This window comes from Gymnodraco acuticeps, unplaced genomic scaffold (assembly GCF_902827175.1).
Source record: "Gymnodraco acuticeps unplaced genomic scaffold, fGymAcu1.1, whole genome shotgun sequence".
NCBI lineage: Eukaryota > Metazoa > Chordata > Actinopteri > Perciformes > Bathydraconidae > Gymnodraco > Gymnodraco acuticeps.
In genome coordinates, this window is record NW_022990836.1 from 777695 (window position 1) to 805663 (window position 27969).

At 40.6% G+C, this 27969-nt stretch overlaps 1 protein-coding gene and 1 long non-coding RNA gene across 2 annotated transcripts in view; one reads left to right on the top strand and one right to left on the bottom strand.

Annotated features, from left to right (window-relative positions):
* dlg2 (discs, large homolog 2 (Drosophila)) overlaps positions 1 to 25311 on the bottom strand; it is a 125276-nt gene extending 99965 nt beyond the window's left edge. Inside the window, 3 exon segments of the mRNA XM_034232935.1 lie at positions 21519 to 21643; positions 24999 to 25049; positions 25217 to 25311. Of these exon segments, the coding sequence (XP_034088826.1) occupies positions 21519 to 21643; positions 24999 to 25049; positions 25217 to 25249 (209 nt within the window). The 5' untranslated portion in view covers positions 25250 to 25311.
* On the top strand, positions 3201 to 7625 carry LOC117557218. Its single transcript, XR_004570676.1, has 3 exons — positions 3201 to 3261; positions 6582 to 6703; positions 7526 to 7625. It is a non-coding gene; the product is annotated as an uncharacterized LOC117557218 (long non-coding RNA).
* Positions 25312 to 27969: the final 2658 nt, after the last annotated feature.

Here is a 27969-nt window from a genome sequence, read left to right on the forward strand (position 1 = left end):
CAGTTCCGCATAAAAATTAGTACATAAATGTGTCATACTGTATATTGTCTGTATCATACTGTGTCATTTATATTGTATTTCACTGTTCCTATTATTAATATTATTAGGGCCCGAGCATGGAGCGCTAGGACCCAACGGCGTCCTAGCACGAAGTGCGAGGAACCAATTGTTATTGGAGGAATTCTTATTATTATTTTTCTGCGCTTTCGACCTGTTTTTGAGAGCTTTAGTATGCTTCAAAAGTTGTATAATTTTGCACGGACGTCAGGACCGGTGAAAAATGTGATATTCTGGAGTCAATAGGTTAAATATTCCAACCTGCTCACTAGCGCCACCTATCAAAATCCCATTTCGGAATAAATGTACAAAGTCGCACCGTAACTCCGAATGACCTGAAATGTTGCACACATATCCGGGAGGACCTGCTCTACAAATAATCCTCTTGGAACCCTAAGCTCCGCCTACATTATTTGTTTTTTAATTGGCATAATTTACATAAACAGTTAAATATTCACTTACATTTCAATTTTCAGTTTTTCAACACCAAACTTCGTATACAGCATCGGTGGAGGGTCAGACACATTACCCTAGGAGATGAGTATGTTCAAACGATAAATATTTCCGCCATGAATGAAAACGTACTCGCAAAAAGGCGGATCTTAAAAACAAATGCTCATAACTCATCAACAATGTATCCAAACATCACAGATTTTGGTAAATAGGTTCAATCTGTCTTGGGGAATAGGCACACCAAAGCATATTCATTTTGGACAATAGGGGGCGCCAAAAACACCACCAATTTATAACTCAAGAGCGGATGTGCTAATTTTTTTATTTTTTTGTACACATACTCTCGGGTTGACTACGAACTCAGATTTAAAGTGTCGCAACAAATCCAGAATGTGGGCGTGGCCTATACATTTGTTTTAAATTGCAATAGCATAAAATGAGCTTCGGACGCAAAACTTGGAACACACGTCAGAACCAAGCGGCAAACTGTGGGGTAGAGCCGGGAAGCCAATACGGAAGTGCCACACACTGCAGTTCATATATTGGCCGATAGGCGATGGCTGCAGAAAGGAGCAATTTCCATAGACCCCCATGTTAAAATGCCCGATTTTACAGCAGAAAAAAACATGTTTCTTATTTTTGTATCTATTCCAATTGAAAGTCCATCTGTCTCATCTGCAATGCGAGCGTGGCTTTATCGAAGAAGGGTAATTTAGGAGCGGCATTTCAAAACAGTGCACAAACGCTACGAGACGGAATTCCCTCCTAATTCTGCCCTACGCTCCCAAAAGGGGAGGGGCCTGAAAGTCAGTGTTCTTGCGAAACACATGAAGTCTTTCGAAGACGGCGAAGTTGTGAAAGAAGCTTTCCTGGAGGCTGCGACGCGCTTTTGTGGGACAGTAAAAATAACAGAAGCATTTCAACAGGTTTTTGATATAATAAAAACTCAATTTAGATACCGTTATTAATCTGCTGTAAGTTTTAGTTTGTTTGAATTTATTCATGATAATTATTGTACAAAATGGTATAAGAATGCAAACATTAAGATCTGTTCTGTTTAAATTGATTATAGTCTATCAGTTCAGAAACTAGTGTTGCTTGCATCCTATTTTAAAGGCATTTCTTTTTATACTCTAATAAAATGCAACAAAAAATGGGTTTGATTCTATTAATGTTGTCTTTTTTATTGCACTGTTGCAGCAGATTCCTGTGTAGCTTCAGATCTGAGTTGTCTTATTAGGAAGCCTAATTTATACTTTTGTAGCAACGCTATTTTTATATAATGGCAAAGAAAGGGTTCTTCAGAGTCTTTTCTTTTTGTCCTGTGTCATATGTGGCAGCACTGCCACAAGTTCCTCTTCAGAGAGGGTCTTCAGTACAGGTGGCAATATTGTCACCTGCCTGCGCTCATCTCTGAAACCAGACCATGTAAACAGGCTGGTGTTTCTTGCGAACAATCTTTAAGAGATGACATGAGCAGTCCTACCAGCATTTGCCATGGTGGCCTAAACATTTTTATTTGGTCTTAAATTGTAGTTCAACATTTATTTCCTGTTACTTCTGGACCATGACGGTTGGCCAGCCTTCAACGTTTAACTGAGTGGAATATGTTGAATATGTTTTACCAAAATGTTGAGTTTTCAGTAGGTTGTGACAGTGCACTGCAACATATTTGATTTCATTTATTTTGGTCTAATTTATTTTTATTTATCATATTAATATATGTTTAGTATGGTTTTGGAAGTGCGCTCCAACATATTTATTGATCTTGTTTATTGGTAAAATATTATTTGTTTTAAAGTTCAATAAATGGTCAATGAATAATCGTCAAAATAATCGTGATATCAATTATTGACCAAATAATCGTGATTATGATTTTTGCCATAATCGCACAGCCCTACTTGAATGTACTAACAGATCTTCCAAGAAGTCTACTTTCAGCTTTTTTCGGTGAGTAAAATGATAATATTATTCATGTTAACCCCGTTAGCAGGTGTTTGTGTGCTTGTTAGCTTAGCCTGTTATGTAGCTTATTAGCCAGCTAAGGACGTAACCCTTTATACATATATACAGTTTAGTTTATGATTCAGCCTTGGGTAAGACTTTTATACTATATGGCTATGACGCCCATAATGCTAAACGGGAGCAAATGTTAAAAGGGGTGGGCCGCCGGAGTCCACGCCGCCGAAGCTAACGGGGCTGCAGGGTGCTAGCTCGCTAGCGCGTCCCGGCGGCCGTAGCTAGCACCCTGGGGCTCCGCTAGCTTCGGCCAGCGGCGGAGTCCGGCATTATAACTGGAGATCAAGGAATGCATCGTAACGCGGACTTGGTTCGCCTGCAGCCCGCTGTAGTATTAGCTAAATAAATGATGTTGAGCAAGGCTTATTAAGCTGAACACCGCCACAATTATTCTGCTATGTATCGGTACTTATTTTATTTTATTAACGTGTGAATGACAAGCATTAAGAATAATACCAAATAGCTAATTATCTTGCAGATTGTCTCGTTTGATTATGAATGTAACGTTTATATAGTGGAACTACACTGTTTTATCAAAACCAAAGTGCCACGCAGTGACTTGGTATGCATGTATTTCAGCAGGAAATGTGCAACCTAGATGACATTTACCAACACAGACTATATAGAAATATTTGTAAAAGTTGTTCATGCGTTATTAAGTGAATATGGCATTAACCCTCCTGTTGTCTTTGGGTCGGTTTTCATGTATTTTTGAATAAAGGTTTCCTTTAGGTCAGGGGTGGCCAACCCGCGGCTCTCGAGCCGCATGCGGCTCTTTGCCTAGTTTCATGCGGCTCTTCAGTTCATATCGAATTGTATAGCCTATGTGTGAGTTTGGGGGAGAGACACTGACTCCTGACTAGTGTTGCACGGTGTACCGATACTTGAAAGGTACCGCGATACCCTGCCGTTAAAAACGTTACGATTCCTCCGTTTCATTAGTATCGGTACTTGACGGGGGGAAAGTCCTCCGGTGAGAAAGCGCCGTTTTAATAAGAGCCGTGTGTGTTCAGCGCTCTGCTTCCACTCCCTGCACTGCAGCCGTGCCTGCAGTCCCGCCCCTCTCAAGCGAGATGGGTCTGGCTGCAGACCGCAGCAAGGAGGCGGATCGTATAGGGGCGGATCGTATAGGGGCGGATCGTATAGGGGCGGATCGTATAGGGGCGTTTCCTAACTTTTTTGATCCAATAGAATAATGACACTCAGCAGAAATACATACTGTAGGTGGCAGTAATGCAATTTAAGGGATTCCAGCTGCTTTTATAAATCCTCGCAAGAATAAGTCATTCGTTCTTTCACGATGGCCGAACAACAAGTTGAAACAGCGGTAATAGTATTTTCCAGAGATGCATGTTTATATTTATTGTAATGTCATTTTTCTTAACACACAATTGTCTCGTTATCAAAGTACAATATCGACTGTCCAACCTCGTTAAGCGTTAATAAAGTAAATAATAGTTGTATGTGGTAAAAATGTTTGTGGTATTAAATGCTAACTTAGCATGATGGTATAAACACGTTGGCCTATAGTCCCGTTTGCAACCAGGCCTACTCTACTGTTGTAATAACGTTAAATTTAGATAGGTCAATAGATTATCAGGCTCGGTAACAATACTGATTTGTGTTACCAAAGCTGATCATCTAATTGACCTAAGGTTAGCGTATATGCTGTGATGCTAACCAGCACTTAGCATGATGCTAGTGTACTGTTGTATTATCTTGGAAATATAAGTAGGCCTGCCCATACTGTAACTTAATCAAATCATATGGTATGGATTTGGATAGACAACATGGCTAGCTTGGTTGGTTGAATTGAGTAATAAGATGTGCGGTACTGATTAAGGTTGTAACTGTAACAGTTTGTAACTACTAGTTGTAATGAACCAGACGAGAGACGGACGCATCCTTTCAGTAAATGTCGGCTGCTAATCAATATGTAAAAATAACACTTCGGATGTGTCTTCTATAATTATGTAACATTAGTTATGGCATCATCAGAAATGTGGTAAAGTAATATGATTAGAGAAGAGTCACTGGTCATCTAACACATGCTTAATAGCTCACCTAACACTATTAAAGACAGGTTAAAGAATGTAACATCATAAAAAACTTCCTAATATCGATAAGCAAAAACACTAGTTATATTATACAAATGATGTGACCCCTTGAGCTGCATAAACTAACAAGCAATCCAATTAAAATATAAATATCAAAGCTCATTCAAAAACTCGGAAGGCTACAGGGGACATGGGCGCAGAGGACAACTCTCTGGGATGTACTCGGAAGATGAGCTGGCAGGATTCTGCAGCATTGACTGTTTCTATGATGCTGGAGGCACCTTCCAAGAATAAAATGTTTGTTTAATAAAGACTTTCCTCTTTGTATGTACTATATATATTTTTTTTAATTTATTAATCTTACCACCAGACACAACATGAACAAATGAATGATACACATCAGGACAGTAACTTAAACTTCAGTATTTTAGGTGTACAGAAACCTCTACTCATGTTGTTAAATGATATACAGCAATATCTTCCATAAAACGTAGTTGATTGATTTGAATAATAATTACTACCACTGCACAAACAGTGAAAAATGATATGCCTACAATTTATGAATTTGTCTTCTCTGTGGGTTGTATACTCTTCATTATTTATGCAAATTAATTATAATTATTATTTTTCAAAGTTCGTTTATGATTCATTCAAAGCATTAAAATAAATGAGAAACAGAGAGCGTCATATACCTTTAAGAAATACGTGGGGGCGGGGTTCATAACCCTTTAGGAAACGCCCCTATACGATCCGCCCCTATACGATCCGCTTCCTTGCTGCGGTCTGCAGCCAGACTCTATTGTCTCAAGCACGCTCAAGTGCCTCCCCTCTCTCGTGCACGCGCTAGCTGCCAGAGCATGTGAGAAAACGAGAAGCATGGCTGCAAGTGGGAGTGCAACTGCCGCTGCGCCTCGGCTTGTTGACAAAAAATACGCCAGAAGCGACATTTTGAAGTATTTGAGCTATATCTCTGACAGTGAGGGCAAGCCTACGGACACCACGAGGCCTGTCTGTAAGAAATGTATTGATTTTATTTAATACGAATTATTGTCATTTATTTAATTTATTGTTCTCATTGTTTAAAAGTTTGTGTTATGGTTATGGTTCTGGTGTGAAATAAAGCACAATAATTACATTTAAGACTGTTTCCCTTTTTTTAAGAAAAGTATCGAAAAAGAATCGGAATCGCAATTCTTGACTTGGTATCGAAACCAAAATGTTGGTACCGTGACAACACTAGCTACTCCTGACAGTTAAACCTGATATTTAGTAGGTCTGTTAAGTATTGAATGCTAATGATTCTGACGTAATTTGGCCGGTCAAAGTTGTTTGGGCTCGGATAAAATCGCTCCGTTACTTTCGTCCCGTGTTACTTTCGTCCCGGCTCTCCCTACGTGTGTATGTGTGGTGTCAGGTGTCAGTATGAGAGGATGACAGCGCGTCTAATTTTGATGTGGCCCAAGAGCCAATCACAATAATACCTGCGATGCAGTGAACCAATCACCTTTGAGTGGGGGGAAACCTATCGTTGATTAAACACTATCCAGTGTTTCCCCTACCATTGTCTTGGAGGGGCGCTGCGCCCCGCCAACGGAGCCCGTGCCCCCCCTGGAATTCAAGGTGTTTAAAACATATTTATAATTTTTTTTTTTTTTAAATATAGCACCAAATTGCAAATAATCTATAACTACTGTCACTTTTCACATTGAACATGTGCTCTTTTATTAAATAAACTAAACGCTTTCATTTTAAGTTGTGAGTTTAGTGTTTTGACCCTAAGAAACACTGATGCATTAATCAATACCAATAATCCACAGCTGCTCTCTCTGCTCCAGAGGATTTAAAAAATATATATCCCAATGCCACAAAAATGCATCAGTGACGTGGTTGAAATCTTGTCTCCAGAAAACAAAAAACTGTTTGATGTGGCTCTTTGCAGTAACATAGAAAAAATGTGGCTCTTAACCTCTGACTGGTTGGCCACCCCTGCTTTAGGTGATCCAGACAGGCTGGACCAGTGGGTGCTGAACATCCGGAGGAATAAATGGACCCCCAACGTTTCTTCTCGCCTGTGCAGTGAACACTTTGAGAGTCATCACTTCAGCACGGACTCATGGGTAGGCCTACAGATCCTTTTTTTAAAAAAAAAACTTGATTCCATTTGTGAGTGTAAATTGTTGTTACTAATTAAATACATGTTATACATCATACAATGCTAAATAATTGTTATGGCACAGCTTGCACATCAGTGATGAGTAATGTTCTTTTGATTAAAGGCCAACTTAAGATTTTGCCAGTTAAGTATAGAAACATAGAAATCGAATTTTTTTGCAAACCATCACATTTCTCTTCAATTTATGCAAAGACTCTTTATCATAGATAGAGAATTGCCATTTTCCCCCACATACTCTATGTTAAAAACAGATGAATTATATTACCTTTTTTTACATTATTTTAATTGCAACATTCATTCATCTGTTGTCATCTTATAACTTATTTATCTTAACAGCTATCACTGTTAAAAAAAAGGATTTAATTTCATCTTACTATATTTATCTTTACATTCTGTTCTTGCATATGTCTTATTATATTTACGTGTATATAGATTTCTGCCTGCACTCATTTATTATTCTTAATTTAATTTTGAATTTATTTTATTGTCTTATATAACTATGTTGCATTGTTGGAGGAGCTCAGGACAGATGATTTTCATTGCCATTCCTACACTGTAGCCTATGTGCATATGACATAAATCCTTTGAATCTGAATCTTGGAAACATGTAATTGTTGAATGGATTAACTGCATAGTTAACATGTTGGCCCTCTATTGTCTTTTATAATGCACTCTTAAATTTAAGACAACATTATTCAAAAGAAAGTTGAATATCTACAGACCTCAAAAAGTTATTTTATGTGTTTTTGTTTATTATTTTTATTAGGGAAGGAGATGCCTGAAAAACACTTCAGTGCCCACCATTTTCTATTTCACCAAAGAACAACAGCCTAGACGGAAAAGCAGGGTGAGTAGCAATGACGAGGTAAGTGACACTCCTAGTTGGACTGTTAACAGCAATGAGGAGGTTGCAGATGTAGACCATGGTAGTGGTGAAAACAGTCTTGCTGCTGATCAGAGCAATATCATTATGATACAAGACACACCTGAAGAAGCCTTTGTTGTTCCACATGTGGAGCATAATGACATTCCAACAGTCAATGCTTGTGAGGAGGATGTTGGTTTGGGTTGCAGCAGCCAACAAACAAAACAAATTGAAAGCAGGCAGACTCCGCCTCTGTTCACTCTTACACTTGGGCTTTAAACTAAGACGGGTCATACTGAATAGTTTGTGCACACATTTTTAACATGTGATCTTTCTTTCATGTAGGACGCTTGAGGGAAGTTGCAACGCCTCGGCCAATGTGATGTCTTCTCCACGTGAAAGAGATAACTTATAACTTGAGACAATTTTCCAGAAGTTATGACTTGTATTGGCTTAGGCAGTAATGGATTACATCTAACACAAATCAAGATCGTATAGAACAAAAGGAAAGTGTAATCCTTAGTTACATAGGAAAATATGTAATCGGATTAGTTTTACTTTTTTTAATAATAGGGAAACTCAGGATTACAATCTTATTCAAAACCTAAAAAGAGCTGTTTGTTGTAAAATGATCAAATTGTATCTCTTCTCTGGAAGCCGTACTGTTCTGTCGGCTAATACTTAAATTGTGAATCTATACACCTACTGCCTGAATCTGCTTTATGGTATTATATTATACATTTAAGTAAGACAAATCATATTAATATTTCTTCTCTCCTGTGTTTATTTGCATTGCATTTGATATTGAGGTAATCCAAAAGAAAAATAAAGTTATCAGGTTACATTACTTTTATATCTTGATACTTTTTGTTTTTGTTTTTGGCAAGTAGCCCTCCCAACCCTGTACATAAGTTATATCATTTTAATTAGATACAGTTGTTGCACATCTTTAATGTATGTTCTAGTGTACTTAAGTCATAAAATGCAAGATGTAACTTTCAATGTGGCTTGTGCCTTTATCACATTTTCAATGTGAAATAGATCTGATTAAATAAAGACTAAAAGCACAATCTTAAATGTTGACATTTATCATTTTCCTATGCTTATTGTTAATGTAGTGGTGTTATAAACAAAATGTTGTCGTGAAGGAAATTAAGATGTTTTATTTGTTGACAAAAGATTTAAAGTTGATGCTCACTACATGTGGGAACATTTATTGAGAAAAAATGTTTCTATTGTAAAACAAATATTTATCTGCATACTGAACAATTTCGAAACTCTAAAAGGTATTATCTTCTGTGATGTTACGACCCTGTAGGGATTGTGGGTATTGCACTTCATAATTACATTCTATGGTATGCTTATGACATATTTGATGCCAAAATACATGGGATTAGGGGAGACCTTCTTGTTGTTTGCATTGTCACTGACTCTTTTCAGACTGCTACGGCTTGGGAAAAGATTTGAGCCTTAATGTGTAATGTTTTCTGTATTGTATGGTTAGCTTATCCTTTCATTTGATAGTCGGATTTTGATGTGATAGCTAACATTTTCAGTAAGCAGTAGACAAAAGAAGTGAAAATATGAATGTCATTTATTTATTTTTGGTTGATCTGGGAGAGCATGATCTTCATGCCAGGGTGCCGATGGTGAAGCTGGTGCAGGTCCTCCTTCATCTGGTTCAGCAACTGAACACTGGGCACATCCCCCAAGTCATTGCCGCCACAGTGGATGAGGAGGACATCCGGGGCTGCTCTTCCTCGCAGGGAGTAGGAAAAGAAGGGGAGGACACCTCTCCAGCGCAGTCCACCCCAACCGAACCAGCACACCCTCAGGTCGAGGCCAAGGTTGCTGCCGATGGTCTCTGTAGCTCTCTGGGCTCCACGCCGGACATAGCTGTCTCCGATTATCCATACAGTCACTATGGGAGGAAAATAAATGAGAGTAACAAATGCTTCAGATAATGAGGAATATCAAATTAAGTATAAAGGGTTGCTCATTTTGTTCCTTTGACATTAACATACAAAATAACTATGAAATCACACCTGTATGGTTAAAAGTAACGAGAGCAACACCTCAAAAACACAGTTTATATATATTTATATACTGTGTGCTGTTCAGGGTTGGGTTGTAACGGAATACATGTAACGGCGTTACGTAATCAGAATACAACAATCAACTAACTATTCAGCTCGCCTTACATTTGAAAAACAAGTAATCTGATTACAGTTACTTTCGTAAACCTGAAGTGAATACATTTTGGAATACTTATTGGAATTATTAGTGGAAAGATTTCCTCACAACATTTAATATTCATTACTAAAGGTACAGCCGAATCATCACAGCCCACAAAACCTATTACCGCCGCAGATGGACCAAAAAAGCGGTTGAAAAAAAATCGCGGGTCCGCTCAGTGAAACAATAACAACGAAACATGGAGGAACAAAAGTCTGCGTTTAAATCGCGTGTGTGTGTGGTTAAAACACATCAGCCTGCGGTCACTCTTTAGCCTTACTAATGATTATTTCTGAAGGTAAACACAGTGAAGGCTGTGCGTGAAAGGCACTGCACGCTCGTCTTCTCAGAGGCTGAGTTAACCCTCCCGCTGCCTCCTGGTGCTGCAGAGATTTCATGAAGTGAAGGAGGTGTTCCTTCTATAAAACAGCTGATGGCAGCAGATACTGTGAGTGTCACAGACATGAATTCATAGATCAAGGCAGACTGGTGCACACACTCTCCTGTTTTGCCAATCCGGTGCTTAAACAAATATAGCTCCACACCCCTGGCCGTAATGTCCTTAAAATGAAGTCCGAGTTTGACATTTTAATTCATGTCCTGCCAACTCTGGCAGGACAGAAGGCGACACGCTCGTTCTAAGCCGTGTCCCTCACTCCTCACATCCCAAACTGCATCCCCAACAAGTGTATTATGTTGTTACATTGTTTCAGAGGTTATGTTTCAGTTGTGCTCTTGATAAGCCATTAAAACAGTAAAAACACGTTCAGTTTCCTTTTACTTTTTGTGTCTCCTGTTCACCAAAACATACCCATCTGTGATGGAAAAAGAAAGTAATCCAAAAGTAATCTAAAAGTAATCTGATTACGTTTTTTAAGACACGCAACTGTAACTGTATTCGGATTACTTTCAGAGCCATGTAATCAGTAATCAGTAACTGATTACATTTACAAAGTAACCCTCCCAACCCTGGTGCTGTTTATCTACAATTATGCATATATATATATATGTGTAAAGTATGTTTGTGTGTGTGTAATGTCAACCATCTGAAGTCATGTAAAGTAAGCCAGGACCATCAACTTACAGGTTGTGCAGTTTGGCGTGGAGGAGGTTGCCATCTTCTTTTTTCTTAATGCTGAAAGAAATAAAAATTGTTTAATCAATATAAAAGCACCTTTCTTTTTCTACAGTCATATTTAATGTATACTCTCACAGCGCTGTTGAAACAGTAACGTTCAATTAAATGTATATACAATTGATGGTCAAAAAGTATAAATATGCACATTTTGCATTTGTTAGCCCACGCATATAACACTGTTTATATTTGAGCGTTTTGAAACTTGTATAGTGTAATATCAAGAACAGTTAAATCATAGGGGAAAGCTTTGTTTAATTCACAATACGCTAATTCCTTATACTGTATAGGCCACAGTCTATGGCTAATTCAATAGGCTAATTCACGCAACACTGGCTATCTCTGCCAGTTTACAAAGTTTAGTTACAAATGACATTTATATTTGAAAAACGGTGAAGCACTTAAAAAACAATTGTATAGCGTAGTAGGTTCAAGAACATTTAAATCAAAAGGACAAGTTTTGTAAAGTTACAGGGTATCTTACCTTCAGAATATGCCGGGAATGAGTAGCAGTGACCGCAAGCTGGGTTGTTAGCTTAATACTGAGAGCATGTTAGCTTAGCTTCTTAGCCTGAGCTAGTTCTGGAACGTCATGCTCGTTGGCAGCAGGTCCCGCCCTGTCCCGCCTCTTTGCGCTTATTTGGAGCAGGCGGGAGTTAGACTCTGACGTCACTGTCGAGCCGTTAGTGGCCGACTCCGCCTATTAAGGGCTTCTCGGCAACTCTGCAAATTAGTTCATGAGAACCTTTTTACCCCCACGAAAGTCCCTGCTAGAGAGCAGGGACTTTCGTGTGGCTCTCTTGTGAGAAAAGAGCTATATTTCTGATTGGCTGGGCGTATTGTAAACCACGTCCCGTAAACTCCCAAAAAGTTTTGTGAAGCCGCCATTTTATTATCCTCGCATTAGCATTATTAGCATTAGCCCAGCGCAGAAACGCAGAGAGACTAATTTATGGCAACACAAAATAAAACATGGGGAGCGGTGGAGATGAGGAGGTGTCGGCGTTCTGGCGATTTACTCGGAAGGCTTCAGTAGAAGCTGCTGGGAGTCCCAGCAGCTTCTACTGAAGCCAGTCCCAAACTCCGGGGACTTCGGGCGGCAGTATACGCAGTGAAGTGGTTTGCGGCCTGCCAGTAAACCCAAAGCAGAAGAAGAAGAAGAAGTGACGTCAGCGGCATCATTTGCCTAATCCACCCCCAGGGACTTATTCCGGTGTGAACGTGATCTGTTCTTAGTTCATGAGAACTAAAGAGTTCTCATGAACTAAGTTCTCATGAACCTTTGTGGGAAAAGTACTGCGGTGTGAATGCGCCTTATGGTTCTCACTCCAATAAATCAATCGCACGTGTGACGGAGGGGGGAGGGGGGGGGCCTGCGCAGCCTGCACTCTGCACAGCATGCGCTGCTGGCTTCCTCCAAGTTTACAGTAAAAAAAACTGGTGGTGTGACCAATGGCCATTTACAATTATTAATACTATTACTATTATTAGCATTACTCTATATTTTGGTTGAAACTAAGCCAGTAAAAAGAAAAAAAAAACATAAATAATAATAAAAAAATATATAAATAAAATCGAAGTTTAAAAATAATTTTCGATTATGGAGACTGTAACAAATATTCGAATAATCGCTGGCATCCCTACTAAGTAGCAGATGAATGTTATGAAATTGTTTCAGCAGTGTAAATAGAGGACAGTGAAGGAGACACTGAGGAGGACAGTGAGGAAGACTGCACTTATTAACACCACACTTCGTGTGGGGTGAGTACCAAACGCTGTCTCCTGGTACTCATCTGAGTAACTCAATAAGAAAGTTATGTGCACCCGTGCCTATACATACGCTCCTGTGTGTGTGTGTCCAGAATCCATTTCATACAGTGAGATTACAGGGCAACCCTCTGATCCTGCTCCAGCTACAGGACGTCCTGCAGAGTGTTATGATCACTGTTAAGATCGCGGAAAAGGTAGGACCCAAATGCAGACTACAAAAAACGGAAAAAGGTTTAGAAACCAAAAGCGAGCTTTATTTAAAAGCTGATAACTAAAACATGGCATAAATCAAAACAGTGGCACAGGAAAAACAATAACACAAAAACTGACCGTGAGAACATGGAAGAAGACCGGAGAGAAAAACATGAAGCGTCAGACAGGGGAACACAGGAAGAGACAAGACTAAATACAGGGAGGGGTAATCAAGAGACGAGAAACAGCCAGGCAGGGGAGGAGAAACACAAGGGCAACAGGTGAACATAATGAGACAATCAGACACACCAGAGGCCTGTACTACGAAGCCGGTTCAACCTAACCTGGATATGTTTGAGTCAGCCGGTTGGCCTAATCCAAAACATACGCGCTCTCGCTAAACGGTACTACGACACGGGTTATCAAGTGGATCGCTCAAGCCAGCCGTGTCCTATCTAGTTAGGTGCGCGTTCACATGAAAGGGGTGGTATTCGGAGAATTCGACCAATCACAAACATGGACAAGCGCACTGACAGCGCAGCGTCATACTTCCTGAATGAAAAGTGAACTTTAATATTAGTCAAAAATGAAGAAGTTAAACTTTAAACATCCATGACTTAAACACTTGATCCAGGATCAAAGCCACAGAGCTGCACCTGCAAGGTGAATACAGCTGGTAACAGAACAAGTGTTTGAATGCGTACATTAACAGGTTTATGATATCACTGCCCCGTCTAAGACACGATCTGACTTTAATTAAATTTGACTCGAGTGTTTCGTCAACTTAATGTGTTGCTTAAAATAATACTTCTACATACAGTATGTGACACTGTGAGTGTTGCACGGCCAGATACGGCTCAGCTGACTCAGATAAGGAAATATATGATACCTCATGATGTGATATGAATGATAATGGGACACATCGACGGAGTGGACTGTAGGCAACGTAATGTTACTTTGATCCGGTTACTTATGTTGTGGCAGATATTTAAGTAAGCTTTCTTAACGCTAATGTTATAATAGTCAGATTGCTCTGAAGATGGGAGGTGATATTCTATTCATGTTCACACAGTCTGTGATTTTTGCCGGCCGTCTTTCCTGCAACGGCAGCTTTTCTGTATTTCCTTTCTCCTGTAATATGACTTGATCGCTTTAAACTTTGCACACTGAGCTCTGATTGGTCAGCAGGCGTGGTGCTTTCGCTGAGTTGATCTCTTATCCTGGAACCTATCCTGCTTCGGAGCACAGACTAGGTTCGTAGTACCGGAAATCCCAGAAGTTATACGATACGATACTACTTTATTTGTCAGATCAAGTCTGAAATTTGACTTGCGTCACAGCAGCTCCATGTCCAACATCAACAGACAAATATGCATACACAATACATGAAACACAAACAACAAACATTTAACATAACAGCACAATCAGTGAGAGAAAACATGCTCAAAGAGCCTTCAGCGTGCATTTGATCTGGGATCAGCTCTGTGTTTACTGAGAGGATTGACTGATGCACAAAGGAGTGCTTCAGTCTGACTTTATTGAATCGTGGGACCCTGTATCTCCGATCAGATGGTAGCAGTTCATATTCACTGTTCAGAACATGGTTTGGGTCAGAGATGATGTGGTTGGACAGCCTCACTAGGTTGTTATGATAGGCTGAGTCATAGAGTCTCTGACAGGGTGGACCAACAATCTTTGAGCAGATTTTTAACAGGTGGAGCAGTTTTGATTTTAAAGCTGCTGACAAACATTTGTACCAGGTAGTATTGCAGTACTGCAGAATAGACAAGATCACAGATGTAAAGAACAACAGAAGAATTTCTCTGCTCGCCCCAAAAGACCTAAGACGGCGGAGAAAATCAATTCTTTGTTTTGTCCTTTTGCACAGATATTCAATGATCCTTCCATGACAGCAGATGGTCAATCATTACACCCAAGTATTTGTATGAAACTCCCTGCTTGATTTAATCTGTATGGATGACAATGGGGACTTTATGGGAGTCAGATGGTGAGCCAAAAACGATTTTCTTGGTGTTGATCTCAAGAGCATTGCTATCAGTCCACTCGACCACCTGATGTACAGCCTGTTGGTGCAGCTCAGGGTCGTCTGTGTTACTGAGCAGATATATTATTGCAGTATCATCAGAGTACTTCATGATGACTTGATTTGGTGTGTTGGTACGACAATCATCAGTGTACAGAGTAAAGAGCACAGCTGAACTCACGTAGCCCTGGGGGGCCTACATTGGCTGTGATGGCAGATGACAGGGTTTTGTTAACCTTCACAAGTTGCTCTCTACTAGTGAGGAAAGCAGCATACCAGTAAATCAGGTATGGATTTACTTCCATTTTGGCCATTTTTGACACCAAGATGTCTGCTTGTATTGTGTTGAATGCTGATGAGAAGTCTAGGAAGAGGGCTCTTGCTCGTGTTACGTTTATCTAAATGTTTAGTGATGTGAACCAGAGTGGCCACAGCATCTTCCGTACCACACCCTTGCTTATAGGCAAATTGGTAGGATCCAGTTTGTCTTGTGTTGTACTGATAAGAAATCGGAGCAGAATTCTTTCTAGTGATTTCATAATCACTGATGTGAGGGCTATTGGTCTGTAGTCCTTATGTTCTTTTGGGCAGCGGTTTGATGTGTGAAGTTTTCCATGGCAGAGGGATGGGTGTGCGTTGTCAATGGAAGCCTGAAAGATGCGTGGCCTCACTGGAGCCAGCTCAGAGTAGCAACGTTTTTCAGCAGAAAACCGCTGCACCCATCTGGCCCAGCTGCTTTCTTGGTGTTGGTGCACTGAAATGTTTTTCTGACCTCTTCGACACTGATGGTAATTTTATCAGAGGAAGCAGGTATTATGGTTCCGAGCATTTCAGTGCACTTTGCAGAAATATCCAGTGACTCAAAATGGGTAAAGAGCGTGTTTAGTTCATTAGCAAAACAACATTCATTGTCCGTCACAATAGTTTTAGATGAGGGTGACATTCCTGTCATGGTTTTCATGGTGTCCCACACCTTTTTGGGGTTTTTGGCTTTAAAAGCATTTTCCAAAAGCTCTCTGTGTGCCAGTTTTGATTCCCTCAATTTGACTTTCAGTTATTTCTCTGTCTGTTTAAGTGCTCCATAGTCTTTGTTTTTGAAAGCTATTTTCTTGGTATTTATAACGGTTTTAATGTCCTTAGTCACATAAGATTTATTATTTGGATAGATTTGTATTTCTTTAGTTGGAACAACTAGTTCTACACAGAAGTTAATATAGTCATTGGTAACAGTAGTTATTTCATCCAGTGAACCTTCCTGAAAAATGTCCCAATCTGTCCAATCCAAACAGGCTTTCAACTGTTCCCTACTTTCATTTGTCCATGTCCTTATTACTTTCTTTTCCGGTTTACTTCTCTTCAGTTTGGTCTTATACACTGGTATCATATTCACAACATTATGATCAGAGTTCAGAATTGGTGGTCTACATTTAGTCACATAGGCTCCTTTAACATTTACGAAGCATTTCTCCAGGATATTGTCTTTTCTGGTGTGATCCTTAACATACTGTTGGAACCCAGGTAACACAGTCTCTAGGCGACATTGGTTCATGTCCCCGAGCACTATTGCCGGTGCATCGGGGTGGCTGAGTTGCAGCTCGTGAACACAGTCAGCGATGGAGCCGGCCGCCAGTGACGCTCTTCTGCTGCCGCTGGGAGGCACGTAACCAACAAACAGTAAAATACACCGAATTCTCTAGGCAGATAAAAGGGTCTTAACGTCATGCCGAGAATTTCCACGTTGGGATCACAGGTTTTACATTTGACAGAGTATGATCGGCACCACAGGTCATTAATATACACACATATACCCGCATCCTCTGGTTTCCCCGAGTTCGCATCCCTGTCTGCTCGAACAAGGGTGAATCCGGGTACTTCAAAGAGAGATTCAGGCATCGTAGATTGTAGCCAACTTTCCGTGAAACATAGTAAAGAGGCCTCACGAAATTCATGACAGTACCTTGTGTATATCCTTAGTGTCCACTTTGTTGCTCAATGAGCGCAGGTTTGTGAGAATGATGGATGGAAGTGGTGGCCGGCTGAATCTCCACCGTAGGCGATTCCGAACGCCTCCCCTCCTTCCTCATCTCTTTTTCCTGATGTGTCTAAGCAGCTCCCGAGGGATGTCAACCAATAACGAAGAGCACAGATGGCTTGGTGTATTCGTAGGAGGCCGATCGCATTGTAGCTCCAGCATAGCCTCGCGGCTGTAGCAGCGTAGAGGCCGGGGCTCCTCGCCATACCTGTTCGTGTTGTGGCTCAGGTGTGTTTTGAAAAGTTGAATGGCCAGACATGGTCTGCAGAAGGCAAATGTAATCCACAGGATCAAAAGCATGGTCTCTCAAAATGATGTTTCATACAGACACACAACGTTTAGACAATAATTAGCTCAAAACAAACAAAACACAAGACGGACAGAGACGCTGAGACGCGGTGCGCAGCCGAGCAGCGCACTTCACGCAACTGTGAAAATGCAAGGTGGAGAAAAAAGTTATCTTGCTAAACGAAAATCCTGCTTCGTAGTATACCCCCCAGGGAAACTAACGACAGGGAGGAAAACACAGGGAGAAGGACCAGACAAGAAACAAGGAGGAAAACATGAAACAGGGAGAATAGAACAGCAAAATAACCCAAACCTAGACATACAAAAACTAAAGCCGTGACATAACATAAACATCGTGACACAGAGTGAACACACTCCTTCATCTACTGGCACTTATACCTGCGCACTTCTCCAGAAAAAGGTCTGACTAATGTTCTGTGGGGCCAAACTGTAGTCTATCCTCTACAGCTCTCCAGGTTCATACCAACCCAGAGAGTAAATGATTTTGAAAGCCTTTTACACCAGGGGAGTGAAGAATCACTTCAGGTTGTGTCCTTGCCACCAAGTGGAATGTGTTCATTGCTCACCGATGCTGCCGAGTGGTGAATAATTATTGTTGTGGGTTTCAATTGGGAAGAAATATTGCCAATATTTTGTTGCTCTTGAGATTTAAACTGTTATTTTTGTGTGATTTCTGATTTAAACATTTACATGCTTATGAGCAAAAATGGTTCAACTCACCAAAGAAAAGTAATCTCTCTTTGCTAGTATGTGTTTCTTTTTACATCCCCTCTCACCATCAGCTCCTGCCCTCACAGTTGGTTTGCATGCACTGCCTGAAGGGGGGGGGGGGGCGCAGCACGGGGCATTCACTGCCCACTTTATTTTTTACTGTAGTCCTATGAGGTCAATAAAGTGTAAGTATTGATTTATCATTTATCATAAAAGTTAAAGACCAATCGTTTATTTTATTACACAAATGATTTGATGGTATAGTTATAAGTTTCACTTTTGCAATGACTTTTTTGTTTAGTTGAGTTTTACTCTCCATCAACTTCCTATTTCTTTAAAATTATTTAACAGTTCTTGTTTGCTTATATAAATTTAAATCTGATTCCATATTAAATAATAATACATTTTATTTCTATAGCGCTTTTCTTGAACCCAAAGATGCTTTACATTTGGTAGGGAGCGTAGACAAACAAAACAAAAACAAAGCCAAAATTAAAGAGTGCACAGAATTCATATGAACAAAAGGAATCAGCAAGATGAATAAAGCAGAGTTTCTGCAGGACATGAAGTGTTACTCCCTTCTACACCTCAGCTCTGCAACCTTGGTGTTGTCTTGGATTCAACCCTCTCATTTCAAAACCACATCAAATCCGTTTCAAAATCAGCCTTCTTCCACCTCAGAAATATTTCAAGACTCCGGCCATCACTGTCCGACTCTGTTGCTGAGAAGCTGATACGTTGTTTCATTACCTCACGCCTGGACTACTGTAAAGGACTCCTGTCCGGGGTTCCCAGCAAAACCCTGAACAGGCTCCAGTACATCCAGAACTCAGCTGCCAGGGTTCTCACACGCACCAAGCCCTGGCAGCACATCACCCCCACTCTCTTCAACCTCCACTGGCTCCCGGTCAAGTCCTGCATCACCTACAAACTCCTCCTCGTCACCTACAAGTCCCTCCATGCCCTCTCCCCTCAGTACCTCCACCCATACATCCCATCCCGCACCCTTCGATCCTCAGACTCCGGCCTGCTCTCCATTCCCCATTCACGCCTCCGCACCTTCGGGGACCGTGCCTTCAGTGTCGCTGCCCCCACTTTCTGGAACTCCTTCCCTGCAGAAATCCCCAACGCCCCTTCTCTCAACATCTTCAAATCAACCCTTAAAACTCATCTGTTCAACATTGTCTTCCAACAATAACTCAATCTCCCCCCCCACTTACACTTCCATTTCTGCCCCCTGTTTTATGTTTATGTTTTTATGTTTTATGTCATGTCCTCGTATGTTTCTTTGTAAAGCGACCTTGAGGTTATGAAAGGCGCTATATAAATTCAAGTTATTATTATTATTATTATTACACTTCAAAATGCCTGGGACACCAACCAAAACAAGATACTGCTGTCTAATATCTCAGATATGTTTACAGATGATCCAGTGGTGAAGGAGTAGTAGGGGCAGGGAACGCAGTAGGGGTGTAACGGTATCCGTCTTCGTCCCGTACCGTCACGGTTCGGCACATGCAGTCACACGACGAATACGCCTTTTTTTTTACGAGTGGGAAAAAAGTCTGTCATTCAGGGCAGTATCCATTACACTATTTATAATCCAGGGGGTGGTATTGCGCCTAAAAGCTGTTTGCCAGCCGCTCTTAAACAACAAATGAAGAACAAGAAGAAACACAACAACAAAACGAACAAAATACAAGAAGAAATAAATTAGTTTGGCGATTTCAGATAACACACAGGAGCTAGAACTAGGGCTGGGCGATATGGCCAAAAAAAGAAATCCCCGATTTTTAAAAAAAAAATCCGATTTACGATTTAAATCGATTTTCTCCCCCCCCCCCCCCAATTCATATGCAGATGACAAAGTAATTGTTCCAATTTTAACCAATGACATATCACTGGAAAGACCAGGATGTCTTCTGTACAGCACATCAGGGATTGATAGAGTAGCTCAAAAGAGTAAAATGAGATGCATGTTAACAAAATGTCCACTACAGTGGACATTTTCAATGGGCTGGGTCCCAGGAGGATATATTGGCACCATATCCTTTGCTATATACATACCGACCGCATCTGTAATGGCTTTCCAGCGGGCCGAATTATTGTCATATCGGATGCAGTTTGAAAATGTCTGTGTTACGGTAGACTGTATTTTGGCGGCTGTGCGTGAGGTGCTTGTAGTGCCGCGGTCTTTTTCATTCCGCTGCGCGGAACATTTCTCCCATTCAGCAGGATGCTTTTGTTTGAGGTGCTGCAGTAAATTTGTCGTACTGCTGCCTTTGCTAGCAACAGACTTCAAACACACTTTGCAGCGGGGTGTTGTCTGGTCTAAATCTGACCTCGCGAACGCAAACCAATTCCAAATAACGGATGACACCGTGCCTTTCTTTGGAACAAGTTCTTACCTGCTCGTTGTCATGTTGTTTGTGTAATGTGTATCACTCTATTTGGTAAATGCGCGCACTGTGCGGGGGGAGGACTGAGGCGAACTACGGGAGCCCAGAGGGAAAAGTTGGCGGATGTTGAAGAGAAAACCGATTTTCATTTAAACAAGTCGACGTGAACTACACACTCGAGTTAATCGATAAAATCGATTTATCGCCCAGCCCTAGCTAGAACCCACCTGCTTCTTTTAAATCAGCTGTGTGGGAACATTTCGGGTTCCCTGTGGACTACAATAACGATGAAGTGTGCGAGTGGTGGATCGGACGAGGACGGTGTTTCGCCGTTGTTAGACAGCGGTGCGGTATGCTAATGGTAACACACTCCGAACATGCTAAATCATGCCAGAAGGCATCACCCAGATTTGCCAATCACCGGAGCCCGGCAAAAGACAACAGCAGTTCAGCAGCTGATCCCCGCTGTTTTTAAGAAGCCAATATACATGAAAGCCGAGTGACCAAAATAAATAACGGAAGCTTTTGGCATATATATTTCAACGGCTATGCGCTCTTGAAACACTTTCTTATTATTTATGATGTAATATTTTCAAGACATTCTTTTTAGTTTTACAGCTTGATGAAACCTTTTTGTTTGACATCAGCCATTATAGATAATATGGCCATGCATCTGAGTGTGTGTGGTACTGTTTGTGGTTTGTTTTTAACTGTGTAATACAGTTAATTATTCAAAATGTCAGAGTTTCTTATTTTTAAACTGAAACTTGCACTACTGTTCAAAATAAATAACAAACCTGGAATTATGCATTTGGGACTTTTTTTTGCTTTTCCTTGTTGTACCGCAGCCGTACCGAACCGTGACCCCCAAACCGAGGTACGAACAGAACCGTGACTTCTGTGAACCGTTACACCCCTAGTACACAGTGATATATCCAGTCCACAGTGCTGAGAGATGATCTCTAAGTCATCCTGTTACAAGTTTCTGCAGTGCTTTCTTTTCCTGTTCGGCTCCAGACATTTCTTTGGGTATCCCTTATTAAAAAGCTGTGTGGAAGATGACTGACCTGAGGCGTCCATCCTCTGCTGCAGCTCCCCCCGGGATGATCTTAGTGATGAAGATGCCGGGGTCGTCGCCGATGTGGGGGTTATCTGTCCCTCCGGCAATGCTGAAGCCCAACCCAGAGTTACCCTACGCCATGGAGAGAGAGCATCAGTGAGCACAGAGAGAGGGCCTGAACACATGACTCTGCTGCTGTTCTAATGTCACTAGAGAAACATCCTTAACACTATGTGAGTGCTGATGCAAGTGTCTGGACATGGTTTGCATTAGCTATGCAATCTTTACTTCGATGTTTTTATATAGCAGTGGTTCCCAAGCTTTTGTGTAGGACAGCCGTCATGTTAAGTGTTTCATTTGAGCCAATTTTACAATATGTGAAAATAATATAAAATATATAAATAATAAAAAGCTTACTTTAGCTGTTAGTTTACTGGCTGTTGAAAATAAATACATCCTAGATATCAGCACAACACCAATTTTTCTATCTTTTGTGTTAACTTTCTCCCTCGACACTAATATTTTGATGCATTTTGTTTCTAGTTTTGAATTCATTCATTTGTATTTTTTCAGATCCGCTGAGCTCCTCCACAATCCTTCCACATATGCCTTGGCAACTTGATATTTACCCCCTGGTGAACGAGTACCATAGAGAATCACTGACCCACAGATGAAAGACATGTTGTGCACTATTTGATGGCACTGTGTGAAAAATAACCTTGCAAGCATCCTTATTGCCTTCAAGGTATTAACTTTATAGACCTAAGTGTTGACTTTCATTTCTGTTGGAAATCAGTCAAATGTCTTTAAAGTCCATGACACTTTGACACATCTCAGTATACTCTCAGTATGATTACAAAGTGTTCAGATTACCATTACAACATTCTGCCCTTTCTCCTAAGTTAACCTGGCTATTACTATCAAATATTATATTTATTTGTCAGCAGGATCACACCCGGTCTTTCAGAGTAGGGGCTGCAGTTTGTTGGCTATACAGATCGAATCCTGTGGCCGTGCTGCCTCAAACACTGAATTAAAAATGTTGTTGTGCTCACCACTTGAGAGGACCAGACATAGGCTTGTAAGCCATGTTAAAACGATGTCATGATCTTAGAAATGAATTCATGATGTTTACCAAAAAAGCTATTTCAGGTCAGTAGCTGTGTGTATCTGGTATTCAACCCGGTATCACGGCAAGACGTGAACATGTGACGATTCACCATGCTGGGAGACGTGAAGATGTCACAATTTCGTCCCTTTAAACGTGACAGTTACACGGTATTGTTAACCCATGTTAACCAGTGGAGAAATACCCGGAAATGCAAAGCAAATGCTACCCCGAGGGTCGGTTGTTATTGTCAATATTAATATAATAATGATTTATTTTGTAATAGTCACACTCGATTACGCCGATTTTCTTGTTGCCCCAGCTGGTCGACACCTCTTTTAGCAGAAACAAAGGCTAAATTAATGTATTAAATGGATGTTAATCCATGCCTGTGGATGTGGAATTAACGGACGTGACGTTGTGTGATTGCATTGCCAGGCAACAGCTTCGGTTCATGTTAATTTACAAACTCTTTAACTAAAACCGTAGTTATATTTAAAAACATGTTAGAAGGCCTCACAACATACTTTAATGTACATTTAAATGTGAAGGAATGTGTGTATAACAAAATACACCCGTCATAAACGAAACCGGAAACGGATGTAGGCAAGATCCTCAGCTCGATGATTGGATGGTTATCCGTAATGCATGCTGGGATTTGGTGTTTATGTGATGTGAAATCTGAAAACATTTTTTAAAAATAAAATAATACTTTATTCCGAGTGTGCTTGCTTTACTCTTTGAAAGTCATCACATAACGGCATTGTAATACACGGTTCGGCTGCATTAAATATTACATATCTGCCGTAGTTCTCTATTTATAGAGCCCTGATGAGAAGACTTCTAGACAAACAGAAAGAACTGCCCCAAAACTGAACACGTGACGTGGATCATAAATATATCAGCAATTAAACAACATCTTACATTTCTTTTCACACAATGCGTCTCCTTGCAGTATCAACACTAATTCGGCTGACTTTTATATTTGATCCAATTGGTAGATAGGCTGTATTTAAACCATAACCGTGCACAGCTGATAGAAAGGGACACCTGGTGGTTAAAGCACGTTATTGATTTGTATTATTTGTATTATTAGATATTAATAGGAGGATGTGCAAAACAGACAAACTAATAAGGCTTAATTTAAACATTAAAGAATACTTTAGGTTAAGGTCTTCTTTTGAATAAGAAAAAAGCTTTGGGGGTATAGAAGAAGAATATGGAGGGATGAAAATCTTGAAATCTTGAAAGGGATGTGCAAAATAGCCATTATATACAGTCTTTAGGGGCGGTGGTGGCGAAGTCGATAGGGACTTGGCTTGGCAACTGGAAGGTCACCAGTTCAAGTCCCAGCAAGACCAAGTGCTACCGAGGTGTCCCTGAGCAAGGCACCATTCCCTACACTGCTCCCCGGGTGCCGTTCAAAATGGCAGCACACTGCTCCTAGGATGGGTCAAATGCAGAGAAACAATTTCCCCACGGGGATTAATAAAGTATATCAATATCACTTAATTAACTATTAGTAGAGAATAACGAGTAATGAATATACTATATAGGGATCCTATTAATATCTAATAATACAAATAATGAAATTCAATAACGTGCTTTAACCACTAGGTGTCCCTTTCTATCAGCTGTGCACCTTTATGGTGTAAATACAGCCTATCTACCAATTGGATCAAATATAAAAGTCAGCCGAATTAGTGTTGATACTGCAAGGAGACGTATTGTGTGAAAAGAAATTGCTGATATATTTATGATCCACGTCACGTTTTCAGTTCCTCATGTTTGTCTAGAAGTCTTCTCATCAGGGCTCTATAAATAGAGAACTACGGCAGATATGTAATATTTAATGCAGCCGAACCGTGTATTACAATGCCGTTATGTGATGACTTTCAAAGAGAAAAGCAAGCACACTCGGAATAAAGTATTATTTTATTTTTAAAAAATGTTTTCAGATTTCACATCACATAAACACCAAATCCCAGTGTGCATTGCAGCTAAACCATCCAATCATCGAGCTGAGGATCTTGCCTATGACTATTACAAAATAAATCAATATTATATTAATATTATTGACAATAACAACCGACCGTCGGGGTAGCATTTGCTTGGCATTTCCGGGTATTTCTCCACTGGGTTAACAATACCGTGTAACTGTCACGTTTGAAGGGACGAAATCGTGACATCTTCACGTCTCCCAGCATGGTAAATCGTCACATGTTCACGTCTTGCCGTGATACCGGGTTGCTGGTATTATATGCTTTCTAATCCCATAATGCATGAATACATACATTGTTCAAATCCCCTCTTATTAACCACACTATGCATTTTATTTTGATGCCTGTTGGAGAGCACTAGATACTGTAAGACACTCACCCGCTCTAGAGTGATTTCCTCAAATTCATATTCAATTTCTGTTCCATTGACCTAAGGAACAGAAAACAATACAAGACATTCAAATATGACTTTAATATTAAAATACATGCCAGTGATGCTTAATAAATACAGGATGATATAAAATATGTGAAAATCATAAAGGCCAACTTTGCATACTTTAGTGGAAAATAGTGTTTTCCAGGGCCGCTGGTACTTACTGGGCTCAGAGGGGCTACTTCAAGGGGAACCATTTAATGTGCTGGTAATCAACATCAGGCTTTTCTGCAACGTGGAGACTAGCTAGATCTCATGGTGAATCTCACTGAGGTGATTCATTAGTAGCTTTCCACCCCGTCATTATGCATCAAAAGAAAGAAAGACAGTCTGAGGCAGATGCTCCTGTTCTCCTTTCTTCATCTTTACCCATCTTCTCTACCTTCATCTATCTTATCTTTCTTCATCTTTACCCATCTTCTCTACCTTCATCTACCTTATCTTTCTTCATCTTTACCCATCTTCTCTACCTTCATCTACCTTATCTTTCTTCATCTTTACCCATCTTCTCTACCTTCATCTACCTTATCTTTCTTCATCTTTACCCATCTTCTCTACCTTATCTTTCTTCATCTTTACCTTTAACATATTAGTTTACTTTAACTATATTTATTTGTTGTTCTTTTCTTTTCACTATCTCTGTAAAGCAACTTTGAGCACCTGTAAAAGCGCTAACAAAATAAATGTATTATTATTGCAGACTGTGACTATTTTATCATGACAACAACATAAAATCTTGAATCCCAATTTGTTCTCGGTCAAGCTTCTGTGCTGCACTTTACCTTCAATTCTGATTCTGAATGATGTATTTATTTGTGTGTAACACTCACAACATGTGAGGGGTAAAGGTCTTGAGAAAGTATTGTGCTGGTCATTTTCATGACAAATATCAATAATTCAGCACTGAACCCTAATTTGTTACTTTGAGGAGTTACTGTCTCAACTCAAACACAGTAATAGATGTTATTTGAATGTACTACTTCTCCAGTGTGCCTCAATCTACTGGAAGTATTCATAGACCTACTGAAAAACAGTAATAGGTGCATTAAAAAAAGACAGAGAGATTGAAACTCACGTAAGGAGCAGACTCCAAAGTGTCTGTGTTGACGATGATCGGGGCAGGGCTGGCCTGTGAGAGACAGAGAGAGAAGGGGAAGACTCAGGATTAGTGATCGGGCCCACCACTGTCCTACTTTCCATAAATGTATCCAGGGGACAAGCTTGTGGATGTCTGTATCATCAACAATTCAAACAGACTTCCATTTGCTGAATGGCAGCAGAGACACTCTCCTCTCAAACACTCAGTTATTATATCTGAGAAGGTTTACCAGAAGAGAGAGAGGGGAAAGTGGACGCACTGTGTTTCCTTTGAGCAGATTTACAAATAGCACAGACACCCTGACATTTTGATAGCAGCATTTATGATTCATTCAGGACAGTGGCTTGTGTTGAGATGTGCCATGAATGCCTGCCAAATCTAAAAGTTCACATTTTAACTACACCAATGGTAAGACTTTCAAAACCTATTCAACTAACAGCTTTTCAGGCTGATGACGTGGTTCCTCCATGTCTTTATGGCTCTGCAGCTCGGATCTCCAGCTGCTATTGTACATTGGAAATGTGACCTCCAGTCAGGTAATACTATTGCAGTCATAAAGTGTGCAGTATGAAATAAAACCAATGTCACAGTGCTCTCAGAATGCTTTCTCCTAATGGTCTGTTGAAAATGAGCAGATGGTTAAAGGCAGGACTCCAAACAGACGGAACGTCCCGACAGCAGATAGTTCACAGTGCGGAAAAAATAAGCTGAGGTAGGGGATACGGGCAAGATGAGCCAAGTGTTACATGTTGTCCTCTAGGAAATGAAAAATGAGATAGAAGTCAAATGACAACAACCTTTACTTCAGGATGTCTTGTCAATCAAAATGATAATAATGCATCTATCACAAAGGGACATGAAAATATAACTTTTTCTCTTAACGTCTTTGTAGGAGCCATATGTTAAAATGTATAGTTTGATATATTTGTATATTATAATCCTTTGTTGATAGTGTTATTATATCATTTATTTGAATCAGCCGTGTGGAATTGACGGCATAGACGACCGCAGCTGTTTTGTGAATACGAGACGTTATAGCCGACGGCAGCTGCTGGTGATTGTGTGTGAGAAGGAGAAAGAAGCACAGAGCAACATAGTGTTTTGACCTGTGAAAATATGTGTTTGTATGTGATACCTTTTGTTTTAGTAAAGAGTCAAACAAACTTTCCTGAGACGTATTTTGTCCGAGTATAGCTTACTGCTACCTGTACACTCCACCATCGTTCCTGTCCCCAAAAAGACAAAAATCACCAGCCTCAACGACTACCACTAGCACTCACCTCCATCACCATGAAGTGCTTTGAGCGGTTAGTCAAAACATTCATCACCTCCTGCCTCCCTGACTCTCTGGACCCCCTGCAGTCTGCCTACAGAGCAAACAGGTCCACAGACGACGCCTTAGCCCTCACCCTCCACACTGCCCTCTCACACCTGGACCAGAGGAACACATATGTGAGAATGCTGTTCATTGATTACAGTTCAGCTTTCAATACCATTGTGCCCTCCAAGCTGGTCATCAAGCTCAGAGACCTCGGGCTCAACATCGCCCTCTGTGACTGGATATTGAACTTCCTGACGGGCAGACCCAGGCAGTGCGGGTGGGAAACATCACATCCTCCACCCTGACCCTCAACACCGGAGCGCCTCAAGGCTGCGTGCTCAGCCCTCTCCTCTATTCCCTGTTCACACACGACTGCATGGCCACACACAGCTCCAACACCATTGTGGAGTTTGCTGACGACACAACCGTCATCGGCCAGATCACCGACGGTGACGAGACGGCGTACAGAGAGGAGGTCGAAAACCTGACATCTTGGT